The 13,566-nt window shown below is 36.2% G+C and overlaps 1 protein-coding gene across 8 annotated transcripts in view; it reads right to left on the reverse strand.

The window, feature by feature from the left end:
• Positions 1 to 13,566, reverse strand: part of TASOR (transcription activation suppressor) — a 52,748-nt gene that overhangs the window by 18,484 nt on the left and 20,698 nt on the right. For 7 of the 8 annotated variants that reach the window (XM_039242473.1, XM_039242472.1, XM_039242478.1 and 4 more), the window contains exons 12-14: positions 2,806 to 2,878; positions 2,635 to 2,706; positions 569 to 1,270 (exon numbers count right to left, since the gene is read on the reverse strand). In XM_039242473.1, the coding sequence (XP_039098404.1) occupies positions 569 to 1,270; positions 2,635 to 2,706; positions 2,806 to 2,878 (847 nt within the window). The remainder of the gene's footprint in view (positions 1 to 568; positions 1,271 to 2,634; positions 2,707 to 2,805; positions 2,879 to 13,566) is intronic. The other variant, XM_039242475.1, reaches the window with a different exon arrangement.

Genomic DNA, 13,566 nt, shown 5'->3' on the forward strand with positions numbered 1-13,566 from the left:
TGAAACAAAATATAGAAAAATACAAAAAAGGAAAAGCCAAACATATTACTGGGCTCCTCAAGTGGAAAACAAAGTGTATGCATCTCAGAAATTTTAAAGCTCAGAAGGTTCCTTTCATTAAGCAACATGCTAAAAAAACCCAACAGTCAATGTACTTTTCCAATTATATAATTAAAGGAATATAAAAGGACAAGAACTCCAATTAATAGGATAACAGTTGTGCATACTTTATTTTCCTCATATTAGCCTAAGCTATACAATTCAGAAATCTGATGTCCTAAGGCAAGAGTTGGCAACTATTTTTTGTAAAGAACCAGACAATAAATATTTTAGGCTTCATGGGCCAAGCAGTCTCTGTCTCAACTCTGCCAGTATAGTGTGAAAGCAGCCATATAGACATATATTAGCGTCATTTTATTCCAGTAAAACTTTCTTTACAAAAACACGGGACAGACTCGATTGGCTCTTAGGCTGCAATTTGCAGACCCCTGTACTAGGGGAAAGGACAGAACTACTTCATTTTTGGTTGTTATTTTTATACTATGTAAAAGCAACCTGATATTTTTACCTTCATATAGATGGCAATTTTCAGATAAATTACTGGTTTTGGCGAGCTTTCTCATATTTTCAGGTAGATCCTCAAGCTTCCTCTTCAAGACAGTTTTGCTTCTCATATCTTCTGTGTCTGAGTCCCCACCCACGTTTTTTTTCCTACACTGAATTAAATTAATTAATTCTTTGACTCTATCCTTATCATAATCCAAAGAATGAGAGGACTTCTGCTTTCTAGGTATAATAGTTTCACCCCTGGAGTTATTTCGTTTTCCAAATTTCATTTTTGTACCATTCATTTCTTCTTCTTGGCCTTCATAATCTGAAAGTGGACTGAACTGTTGAAGTTTTCTATTTTCTTCAAAAAGCTCTTTTAATTTACAAATTGGTAACTGATACATTTCAGGCCGAAAAATATAGGCATGCAAACAATTATCAATATGGGATTTATTTTTTGGAGCTGAGTATAAGAATTTTTTATCATCTAATCGTGAATCGTATGGAAACATGATAAACTCTCGTTTACCTGAACCAAAACCTCGCTTAAAAAATTCATTTACATACTTTTCAACAACAGAATGAAAATTTATAGTATTCATATTTTTGAATTCCTTTCGACACTGAATCAAAGCAAACTGTAAAAACTGAGTTATTTTTAATACATCTGTCATGCTCTCATGTCTCTTCTGTGGTGTTGCATTAGTTGAACCTTTTTGTGCTGTAAACAAACAAAAAAGCGAACCATGTTAGCAAGCAAGAAATTAATCAAATACAGATCTATATGTTGTCAGAGAAATGCAATATTCATACATTAATGGTGAATCCAACTAGTAGTATGTACCCTAATACATATATGTAATATAGAAATCTATGAATAGCATGCTTCTAAAAACAGGCCAATAAGAAATTAAAACAAAATCGCAGGACATATCGGTAAAGGCAAAAACACCCATTCATTGAAGATCTTCAATTCGTTATGTCCCTAGGCAATTCAACTGATGGCAAGCAAAATGTAAGGAGAAATAAAGAAGTAGGCCAAGATCTGAGGCTCCCAGAAAGAGTACTACAACCTATAGCAAGGTTACTCCTTCCTGATATACTATAACAACTTTAACTACACATAAATGTTCCACCCCCATAAGCAGATATGCAGGCACCAAGTGGCTACAATTGAAAATGTCATTCCTGGGGCGCTTGGATGGCTCAGTTGGTTGAACGTTTGACTTCAGCTCAGGTCATGATCTCACAGTTCATGGGTTCGAGCCGCACATCAAGCTCTGTGCTGACAGCTCAGAGCCTGGAGCTTGTGTCAGATTCTGTATCTCCTCTCTGCCCCTCCCCTGCTTGCACTCTCTCAAAAACAAACAAACATTAAAAAAAAAGAAAAAAAAATAGGAAATATCATTCTTAATCTAACAGTGAAAACCATTAGTAGGAATTTTGCATTGAAGTATGTTCTTAGAAACAGTGAATAGCAAATTTTCTCTAACATAAGTGTGAAAAATATAGAGAACAAACTGAGGGTTACTGGAGGGGAGGTTGGTGGGGAAATAGGTTAAATGGGTGATGAGAATTAAGGAGGGCACTTTTGGGGATGAGCACTAGGTGTCATATGTAACAAAATGAATCACTCACTGGGTTCTACTATTCCTGAAGCCAAGGTGACACTATTATGTTAACTTGAGTTTAAAAAAAAAAAAAAAATCAGTGTGAAAAATTTTTAAATTTTAAATGGCCTAAAGTTAAGCTAGCACGATTCTTTTATTGTTGCTAAAACTTGGATGCAAAAATGAACTAAGCTACTAATAATCTAAAACCCTAAAAACTAAGCTATAGTATTTTAATAATTACAGTCAATATTTAGTTAGTGAAAACACTGAAAAACAATCAAATAATTTTTCATAGTTAAAAAAAAAAAAAAACAACCAAGTCATATATAATGTGTTTTTATTTTGCTAATACCTCCTAATACTCCCAGGATTTCCCAAAATGTATGAAAACAAAATGTATAGTCAATTGTCTGGAAAATTTCAATAAAATGTTAAGTATCTGAAAGTAACTAGATTTAGATATTCAACTTACAAGGAACTATGCCTCTAGGTTCTTGAAATAGAAATAAAGCATGTAGGACTCGAGACTTGGCAATCTGATGTTCTAAAAACAAAAAACAAAAAAAAACAGAAGCCAAATTGATTAGCAATGTTTTAACTAAAATATTTAAAAAGAACTGTAAAAATTAAAGAGATCACCTACCATATGGAGAAACCATTTGACAAGGAGAGAGAAGAAACAGGTATCCTCGGTCTCCCAAAGGTTTAACAAGAACCTGCATTTTTGGGACAGGGAAGAAGTTGCATCTGTTTTATGATTACTCATAAGGCAAAGACACTCTAGTTTCTACTAATTATAAAGAAAACAATAAGTTATTGATCATCTTTCTTTAGGAAAAATGAAATGACTAAATTAAAAATTCTACTCTCTGATTAACAGAATTCCAATCAAATAAAAATTCCTTACTTTTCAGAATAAAAGAAAATACTACTGAAAAAATTCCCCTAATTAACTGTGAAACCAACTTGTTGATTTTTTTCTTTTCTTTTCTTTTTTTTTAAATGCTTATTTCTAGGAGAGAGAGAGAGAGAGAGACAGCGTGAGCAGGGGAGGGTCAGAGAGAGAGGGAGTCACAGACTGAAACAGGCTCCAGGCTCTGAGCTGGCAGTCAGCACAGAACCTGACGCGGGGCTCCAACCCACAAACCGCGAGATCATGACCCAAGCGAAAGTCGGACGCTTAACCGACTAAGCCACCCAGGCGCCCCATTTGTTGATTTTTTTCTTGAAGCGAAAATGTAAAGGCCAAACTAAACACTTGAAATATCCTCATCAGCAATTCAAAAGCATATTATTAGTTGCCAAGGCAGTGTGTTGGATGTTGGGAATATAAAACAAGTACAGCACAAACATTGCCTTTCTGTGTGTAGTGGCTAATCTCAAATGAAATGTGTTGCTATATTCTAATTTTTTAACATAGTTAATGAACATATTTCACAGCTAAGCAATTTGCCTTGTCAGAAATAACTTCAAAGATAAGCAACACAAGAGCCTTGAGAGAAATTTATAATTGGGTAGAGAGAGTAACACAATATCAAAAAATAGTCAAGACAGAAAAGTTCTCAAAAAGATTTGTAAAACAACAGGAAGAGAGAAATTACTATTTATGGTTGAAAGAAATACTGAGAGTATACTTAAGCTGGATTTTGAAGGATGGGAATATTGCCAAGAGGCTGAGATTACGGAAAGAACATTTCAAAAGAGGTAACATGATGAACAAAGGCCGGGTTATAATTGATGGACAGGTTGCAGGCATTAGAGTACTTATGCCTGGGAAAAGGGTCATGACAGACTAGGACAAACATACAAGATCACTGGCTCGTTTGTAAAAAGACAAGAATGCCAGGTTAGCTAGAACGCCCTCAAGAATATATCCTTTTGAACTGGAGTTCAAAACAACAAAAACTCAACAGCACTGTGCAGGAAGGGGAAAGGAAACAATGTAATGCAAAGAAACTTCAGGAGCTATTGTAATTATTCACAATACACTTTAAAGAAAAGAGAAGTAAAGGAAGAACAAAGCATGACAGTTGTACACAAAGGAACTCTGGCCTCTGAAAGGAAGTGTGAAGTGTGTGCTACCTAAATTTGAATTAAACAATTCCAGTAAACAAAGTCTGTGTAAGAACCCATAATTTAGAGGACAAAAAGTAACTATCAATTTACATTTAATAAAACAGTGGTTTAGGGGCACCTGGGTGGCTCAGTCAGTTAAGCGTCAGATTCTGGCTTCAACTCAGGTCATGATCTCAGTTTCGTAAGTTCAAGCCCCGCCCAACAGCGCAGAGCCTGCTTGGGATTCTCTCTCTTCCTCTGTCTCTCTCTGTGCCTCCCTGACTCACACTGTCTCTCTCAAAATAAATAAACTTAAAAAAATTTTAAAGAAATAAAAAATAAAAACACTGTTTGAACAGCCAAAAGTAAGGTGGATAATGTACCTGCAAATTTTTTGTTTCAGATTCAATCACTTTTGTCCTAAAATGTTTTATACGTCCTACATATACCTTTTAACATTTTACCCAACTCCTCGTTTGTGAGAACAGGAAATTGGGAAGCATGATTAAGATTTTCATGTTTTGGGGGCGCCTGGGTGGCTCAGTCGGTTGAGCGTCCGACTTCGAATCAGGTCATGATCTCATGGTTCGTGGGTTCGACCCCTGTGTCGGGCTCTGTGCTGACAGTTCAGAGCCTGGAGCCTCCTTTGGTTTCTGTGTCTCCCCCTCTCTCTACCCCTCCCCTGCTTGCATTCTGTCTCTCTCTCTCTCAAAAATAAATAAATATCAAAAAAATTAAAAAAGAAAAAAAGATTTTCATGTTTTGTGGTTACTAAGGAAAAAGATATTTTTTTAATGTCTCACCTCACTCCAAATACCAGGTTTTAAAAAATTCCATTGGCTCTGTGGCTTAAAGACCCTTGTCTTTTTTTTTTTTTTTTTAATGTTTATTTTTGAGAGAGAGAGAGAGAGATAGCATGAGCAAGGGAAGGCCAGAGAGAGGGAGACACAGAATCCAAAGCAGGCTCCAGGCTCTGAGCTAGCTGTCAGCACAGAGCCCAACGTGGGGCTCGAACCCATGAGTCATGAGATCATGACCTGAGACGAAGTCGGATGCTTAACCGACTGAGCCACCTAGGCAACCCAAGACCCTTGTCTTCTAAGGGGCCTCAATGTCCCCAGAGTCTCATGGAGCACAGGGACTCTACACCCAGAAGCACCACTCAGGCAGACAGAGGCCCTAATAGTAGTATTTTTGCCCTTTAGCTCCAAGAAACACTTTAGATGCTATAGGAAATCAAATACCTATTAACTACATGCTCCTAATGCCTCTATTCCACCTTACTGTTTTCTTCCCCTCAGAAAACAATATTAACCCAGTCTGTCAATTTTTGTTACTTGACTCTACGATTTTGACTTTACATCTAAATATTACAGGTAACATGGTACAAAAACAAAAATGTGTTGGGCATCTGGATGTCAGTCAGTGGAGCATGTGACTCTTGATCTCAGGGTTTCAAGTTCAAGCCCCAAGTTGGACATGGAGATTACCTAAAAATAAAATCTTTAAACACAAACAGGGGCACCTGGGTGGCTCAGTCAGTTAAGGGTCCGACTTCAGCTCAGGTCATGATCTCACAGTATGTGGATTCGAGCTCCACGTTGGGCTCTGTGCTGTCAGCTCAGAGCCTGGAGTCAGCTTCGGGTTCTGTTTCCTTCTCCCTCTGCTCCTCCCCCACTCATGCTCTGTCTCTCTTTGTCTCTCAAACATAAATAAACGTTAAAAAAATAAAAAAAATTAAAAAAACAAACAAAAAATGTGCTAAAAATATAAAACATCAAGCTTACAACTAGGAAATAAGCTACCCTAAATGAGATTTACCAGAAACAAGAGATTCAAATGCCCAATGGCTTCAAATTGGAATAACAGATGTAATGTATAAAAGAACAGGTATGGGATCCTTAAAGAAATAGTTGGTAGAAATGAAAGCATACTCACACAAAAATTGGTACACAGATGTGCATAGCAGCTTATTAATAATAGCCAAAGAATAGAAACAATTGACAAAATGTGGTATTATCCATACAGTGAAATACTGTTCAGACATAAAAAGGAATGAAGTACTGATATGCTACAACATGGATGAAACTTACGAACATTATGCTGAGTGAGGAGTGCTTGGGCGTCTCAGTCGCTTAAGCATCTGACTTCAGCTCAAGTCATGATCTCAATGCTTGTGGGTTTGAGCCCCAAATCAGGCTCTGTGCCTTAAGAACATTATGCTGAGTGAGGGGTGCTTGGGTGTCTTAGTCGCTTAAGCATCTGACTTCAGCTCAAGTCATGATTTCAATGCTTGTGGGTTTGAGCCCCAAATCAGGCTCTGTGCTGACAACTCAGAGCCTGGAGCCTGCTTCAGATTCTGTGTCTTATCTCTCTCTCTCCCTCCCCTGCTCATGCTCTCTTAAAAATAAATGAACATTAAAAAACCTTTTTCTTTTAAATTACACTGAATGAAAGAAGCAAGGCACTAAAGGCCACATACTGCATAATTCAACTTACATAAAATGTCTGAATAGGCAAATCCATAAAGACAGAAGTAGATTCATGGTTACTAGGGACTAGAGGAAGAACAAATACATAATGTATGCTTACCGGGTTATGAGGTTTCTTTTCTTTCTAGGGTGCTAAAAACATTCTGAAATTAGATAGTGGTGATGGTTGCACAACACTGTGAATCTACTAAAAATCACTGGAAAGGTGTATGCTTAAAAATGGCTAGGGATAGGGCACCTGGGTGGCTCAGTAGGTTGAGCAATTGGTTCTTGATATAGGTTCAAGTTGTGACCTTGTGGTCGTGGGAGTGGGACCAGTGTTGGGCTCCGCGCTGAGCACGAAGCCTGTTTAAGATTCTCTCCCTCTCTGTCTCTCTGTTGCTTGTGCTTTCTCTCTCAAAATAAATAAATAAACTTCAGTCAGTTGAGCATCCAACTCTTGATTTTGGCTCAAGTCATGATCCCAGAGTTGTGGGACTGAACCCCATGTTGGGCTCCATACTGAGTATGAAGCCTGATTAAATTCTCTCTCTGCCCTCTCCCTCATTTGCAGTTTCTCTAAAAAATATAAAATAACATAATAACAGAAAAAAGTAAGAACGGCTAAAATGGTGAAGCTTATTTCTATAAACATCCTGAACATCAGAATATAACCTCCACCTCCTCAGTATGTATTTCTAAAAAATATTAACAAGAATCTGTTAAAAAAAAAAAAAAAAAAAAAGACCAGGCAGATTTTAGAAATAAATACAACTTTTAGATATCAAAAATAGGTGAAATTAGAAACTCAATGAATGGATTAAATAGCAAACCAGACACAGCCAAAGACACAATTTGTAAACTAGAGGAGAACTATTATGAAATTACTCAGAATGCAGCAGAGAAACAAGTAGATGTAAAACACAAGAGAAGTTCACAGACATCAAGAACATAATGAAAAGACCTGACATAGGATGTTCTAGGTTCCTAGAAAAAGTCTAAAGAATGAAGAAGTATAATCAGAAAGATAATGACTAATTGTATTACAGAAATGCACCTTTAAATCCAGATATGGAATTATACCAATAATAAGAAATATTACTTAAATAAGAAATATTATAAGAAATATTACTTGATAAATAAATCAATAGATAAATAACTGAAAAACACCAAAGATTAAAAAAGCAACCAGGAAAAAGATGACAACCTACAAAGGAAAAATAATTAGACCAAGAACTAACCTCTCAACAAAAACAGAAGCCAGAAGATATTGTAATATGGTCAAAGCACTAAAAGTAAATTGCTGTAATCCCAGAATTGTGTACCCAGGATCTAACAACAAACACACAGTTTTGGCAATGCTACAGAGCATCTATAGGGCATGTTCAAAAAATGACCACAAAGTTGGTTTTAGATCACGTATCAATAAATTTCAAATAATCACCACCTGTTTTTAAAAGAACTAAATGAGGAATAAAAGACAAAAGTATTCTTATGGATTTGGAAATTTAAATACAATCCTCTATATCACGTATCAAGACAGAAATCATAATGGAAACTAAAAAATACTTAGAACTGAATGATAATGAAAATCCTACATATTAAAAGTTGTAGAATGCAACTAAAGGAGTACTGGGAACTCAAAATTCACTGACCATTTTTCCAGCTTAAGAAAGCAGAAAAAAAATGAACTCCCCAAAAGTTGAAATTAATAGAACAGCTAAAATTAAGAAAAGAGTAAAACAAAGATAAAACAGAAGGTTAAAACCATAATTTGGTTAAGACTAATAAAACAGACAAACCTGTGGTGAAAGTAACTAATAAGGGAAGACATAATGAAAATATTATCACATAATAATGCTCACAGCAGCTATTTATAAGAGACTATTTAAATGACTATATCACAAATAAACTCAAAAACACAGAAAAAATGGACAAATTCCTAAAAGACAAACAAAACCATAATATATACAAACTGACCCAAGAATAAACAGAAAACCTGAAAAGTTTAACTATTAAATTGAATCAGTATTTTATTTTAAAATCATCCATAAACAAAGGGAGACAGTTTTGTAGTTAAGTGCTAGCCAACATCCAAAGAACAGATTATTCTAATCATATATACAAACATCTCTTACTATCCAACTCAATTCTGAGAAGCTAGTATAACTTTTAAGTTTTTATTTATTTGAGAGAGAGTATATGTGCATGAGTGGGGAAGCGGCAGAGACAGAGGGGGAGAGAGAATCCCAAGCAGGCTCTGTGCTGTCAGTGTAGAACTGGATGCAGGGCTCGATCTCACCATGATCTCATGACCTGAGCCAGGATCAAGAGTTGGATATTTAAAGGGGCACCTGGGTGGCTCAGTCGGTTAAGCGTCCGACTTTGGCTCAGGTCATGATCTCACAACTCCTGGGTTCAAGCCCTGCATCGGGCTCTGTGCTGACAGCTAGCTCAGAGCCTGGAGCCTGCTTCAGATTCTGTATCTCTCTCTCTCTCTGACCCTCCCTGCTCACGCTGTCTCTCTCTCTCAGAAATAAATATTTTAAAAAATTAGAACAAAAAAAGAATTGGACATGTAACCAAATGAACCACACAGGCACCCCACTAGTGAAACTCTGATATAAAAACTAGACAACAATAAAATAGAGATTGCAGGTCAGTGTAACTCATCATCAGAGAAACAAAATTTCTAAACAAAACATTCACAGACCAAACCATGCATTACAAACATCAAAACAAAAACCAAACCAGACCAAAAAAAAAATGAAGTTGGTGTTCTTAACTAGCAACACAAACTTAGTTTTACTACTAGAAAAAGAGAAATATAATTCATCTTGTAAGTGTACAGGAAAATTCTATACATTTTGTGTGTCACTTTGGGCCACAGGGTATCCAGATATTTGGTCAAACTCTATTCTGGCTGTTTCTGAGAATACTTATGGATGAGTTTAACACATAAACTCTCTTGATTCTCTAGCTTGCTGACTGCAAATCTTGGAATTTTATGGGCCCCATAACTGTGTGAGCCAATTCTTTATAATAAATCTCTTCCTATATATGTACATCTTATTAGTTCTGTTCCTCTGGAGAACCCTAATACACCCTGTTACCAACTTGATACAAGCCCCCCAAAAAAAGCATAAAAAAATTTTCAAAACCGATAGTGGTTAGAAAAATAATGAAAGAAATTTTTAAACTGATAAAGGTATCTTTGAAACATCTACTGCAAATTTCCTAATGGTTCATGTTAGACATGTTCTTTTTAAAATCAAAGACCAGAGAATGCCTCCAACTACCACTTTTATCAACACTGTACTGGAGATCCTAGATTACACAGTAATACTAATTTAAGAAAGAGAAATACAAAGATTAAAGACTAGAGAGGGGAAAAAAAAATGTCGCTTCCAGATAATAAAATCTATATAGCAACTGCAAACAATGCACAAAAAATTTACTTAAATTTCATACAGTGATCTAACATAAAATTAATACATAAATAGCAATTACATTTTTATATACACAATAAACAGAAAATGTACTGAAATAGAAAATACTGTTTACAATCACATCAAAAACAGTAAGATGGCTGGGGATAAACCAAACAAAAAATAAGACATGTACCCAGAAAATTATAAAACTCTACTAAAAGAATGCCCAAGGGGCGCCTGGGTGGCTTAGTCGGTTAAGCGTCCGACTTTCGCTTAGGTCATGATCTCGCGGTTCGTGGGTTCGAGCCCCGCGTCGGGCTCTGTGCTGACTGCCAGCTCAGAGCCTGGAGCCTGTTTCAGTCTGTGACTCCCTCTCTCTCTGACCCTCCCCTGCTCACGCTGTCTCTCTCTCTCTCCTAGAAATAAAAAAAAAAAAAAAAAAAGAATGCCCAAAAGAAGTAAAGAGATAATCTTGTTCACAGATAAGACAGTATCACAAAACACATTAATTCTCTCAAATTTCATGTATAGATTTAAAAAAAAACCAATAGGGCTTAAAAACAGATTCTAATTTCTTTTTTTTAAATGTTTATCTATTTCTGAGAAAGGGACAGATAGACAGAGTGCGATCTGGGAAGAGGCGGAGGGAAAGGGAGACACAGAATCTGAAGCAGGCTCCAAGCTCTGAGCTGTCAGCACAGAGCCTGATGCGAAGGCTCGAACCCACAAGCTGTGAGATCAAGACCTGAGCCAAAGTTGGATGCTCAACCGACTGAGCCACCCAGGTGCCCCTAAAAGTAGAATTCTACAATTTTTTGCATAAAGCAAGCTGTGGGGCACCTAAGTAGCTCATTCTGTTGAGCAACAGACTCCTGATTTTAGCTCACATTGTGATCCCAGAGTCATGGGACCAAGCCCATGTCAGTGCGGAGCCTGCTTAGGATTCTCTCTAACATGAAAAAAAAAATTTTTTTTAAAGAAAAAAGCAAAGCTGATACTTAAATATTTGGGGGAAAAAAACGACATCAAAACACTCCGCAAAAAGATGAAAAGGTAGGGCAGATAACTCTACTTCATATCAAGGCTTCTCAGTGGAGAAATGGTTTAGGAACAATTTGTTATTCATATTGGGGGAAAAATGATGTTGGAGTACTATATTATATCACACAAAAAGCGAACAAAATACCTATTTACTTAACGACTTAGGTGCCAAAGGCAAAATCCTAACACATTCATATTCTTATATACTGTAGGATCTTGGGGTAAGGAAAGATTTCTTAAGTCACAAATAGTACTTAACATTCAGACAGACAAATTTAATTACACTGAAGAACACTTGTTCTTCAAAAAAACACTGGGAATAAAGTAAAAAGGCAAGCAGATTATGAAAAAAACATTTTAGCTCACATAGCTCAAGTATTAGTACCCCAAAATGTATTAAAAATTCCTCTAATTAGTAAGAAAACACAAGGCAGGGGTAAAATGTCTGACTTCGGCTCAGGTCATGATCTCAAAGTTCGTGGGTTTGAGCCCTGCATCGGGATCTGTGCTGACAGCTCAGACCCTGGAGCCTGCTCTGGATTCTGTGTCTCCTTCTCTCTGTCCCTCCCCTGCTTGCTCTCTCTCTCTCTCTCAAAACCAAAAATTTAAAAATTTTAATAAAATAGTAAAAAATATAGAAATAATAAAAATTAAATAAATAAAAAAACCAGAAAGCACTCAAAGGAAAAATAGGCAATTGTACATGGAAAGAAATACATTTATAAAAGAATGATCAACTCCTCATATTTCAGGAAAATACAAGCAGTGCAATTTATTTTATACCTACCATACTGGCAAGCTTTTGCCACAGTCTGACTATACTAGGAACCTGGTAGTAAGGTATATAAACTGGTACAAATATTTAAAACAATGTCACATTATCTTATAAAGCTAGTCATGTAGAATTATAATTCAATAACTCTACTTTATTGATAATAAATCTAATATACTAGATATATATCCAAGAGAAAAAAATTCTTGTACATATCACATTGGGAGATATGCAGAAAAATGTTCACATCAGAAATAACCTTCAAATTTAGTGACAATCATCATTTTCCTTTATACTAAGTTAGTTTTAAGAATTACTAACTTACCACCAACCAAAGGAAAGCTCAATATAATTTTACTTATATTACAAACCTCCATGTGAGAAAATAAAATTTCCCTAATTTCTCTGTTCTCTGCCAAAAATAGCCTTCTGATATACAAAAAAGTAAACAAAAAGATAGGGAATGTGTGCTTTCACTTCCCCCAGAAATATTTTACTCCTCACATACTTTATGAATGAGACCTATAGCCAATTATCTAAGTAACTGCTCTGATCCAAAAAGATAATTAAATTTCTCTTATCACCCTGAGAGTGCCAAGTGGGTATGCAAGAGGACCAAGAGGTTACAGCACAGATTAGTTCCTATTATGTTAAGTTCCAGAGGGCTGAATGCATCCTGAAGAGATTCTATTTATTTACCAAAGGACTGGAGTTAATATTGATCACATTTTCAAGAACTTCCCAGAAGGGGAGGGAGACAGTGGCCTCCTTCCCTTAATAAGCAATGAAAAGTAGTTTTTCCTCATCCCTTGCCTGTGGAATATCCAACCATCTGCAAAGCGTAACAGACCAGTCTTTCCTTGGGACGCCCTAAGGCTAAGAACTAGGGCAAAGGAAGGCCAATACATTTACTACTGTGAGGTATTCACTAAATCTCTGATTCAGAACATTTAGTGTGTATATTCAAGATAAAATTGAGAACCCAACAGTCCCCAATGCATCTCCCATCTTCATTAGAACTATGAAGTAGCTATAGTTAGAATAATTTCCAATGAGGTTGGGAATTCCCAATAAGGTTGCAGGAAAAGGGATAGCTACACTAAAATACCTAGACTCCACTGAATTCAGGTAGTATATCCTTGCAGAATGCTCATACCCTCTAAGACATAGGATCTTACTCTATTTCTTAACTCTGAGAAAACTCAGTCCTCTAAGAATCTAATATAGTACTTGCTCAGGTGAAGAATAAAATACCAGTATCTTCCTATCCTGAGTCTCACTATTAGAAAGGAAGATACCATAATTTTCTGAAACTCCTCATTGTCAAGACTCTCAATACTCATTCTCTGAGATGCAAGAACTGAACAGATTTGGATAACCCAGTATCTCACCATATCCAAACCTACTATCTATCTAAACATTCACTTTCTGAACTCAGGAATTAAACAGATTTTGATGTGAGAAATAGTTTAATAGGCAGGCAGAAAACAAGAAATGTAAATATAAGAGTATATTCATATGTAGAGAATGTGCATCTTTCTGTATGCATGTGTTCTAAGATGCCTAGCCCAAAGATTTCCAGCTGGTTAGTCAAAAATTGTTAGGTGTCCACCAATTCATAAGTGTATAAACTC

This window comes from Hyaena hyaena, unplaced genomic scaffold (assembly GCF_003009895.1).
Source record: "Hyaena hyaena isolate Hyena2069 unplaced genomic scaffold, ASM300989v1 scaffold_212, whole genome shotgun sequence".
In the NCBI taxonomy this organism is placed as follows: Eukaryota; Metazoa; Chordata; class Mammalia; order Carnivora; family Hyaenidae; genus Hyaena; species Hyaena hyaena.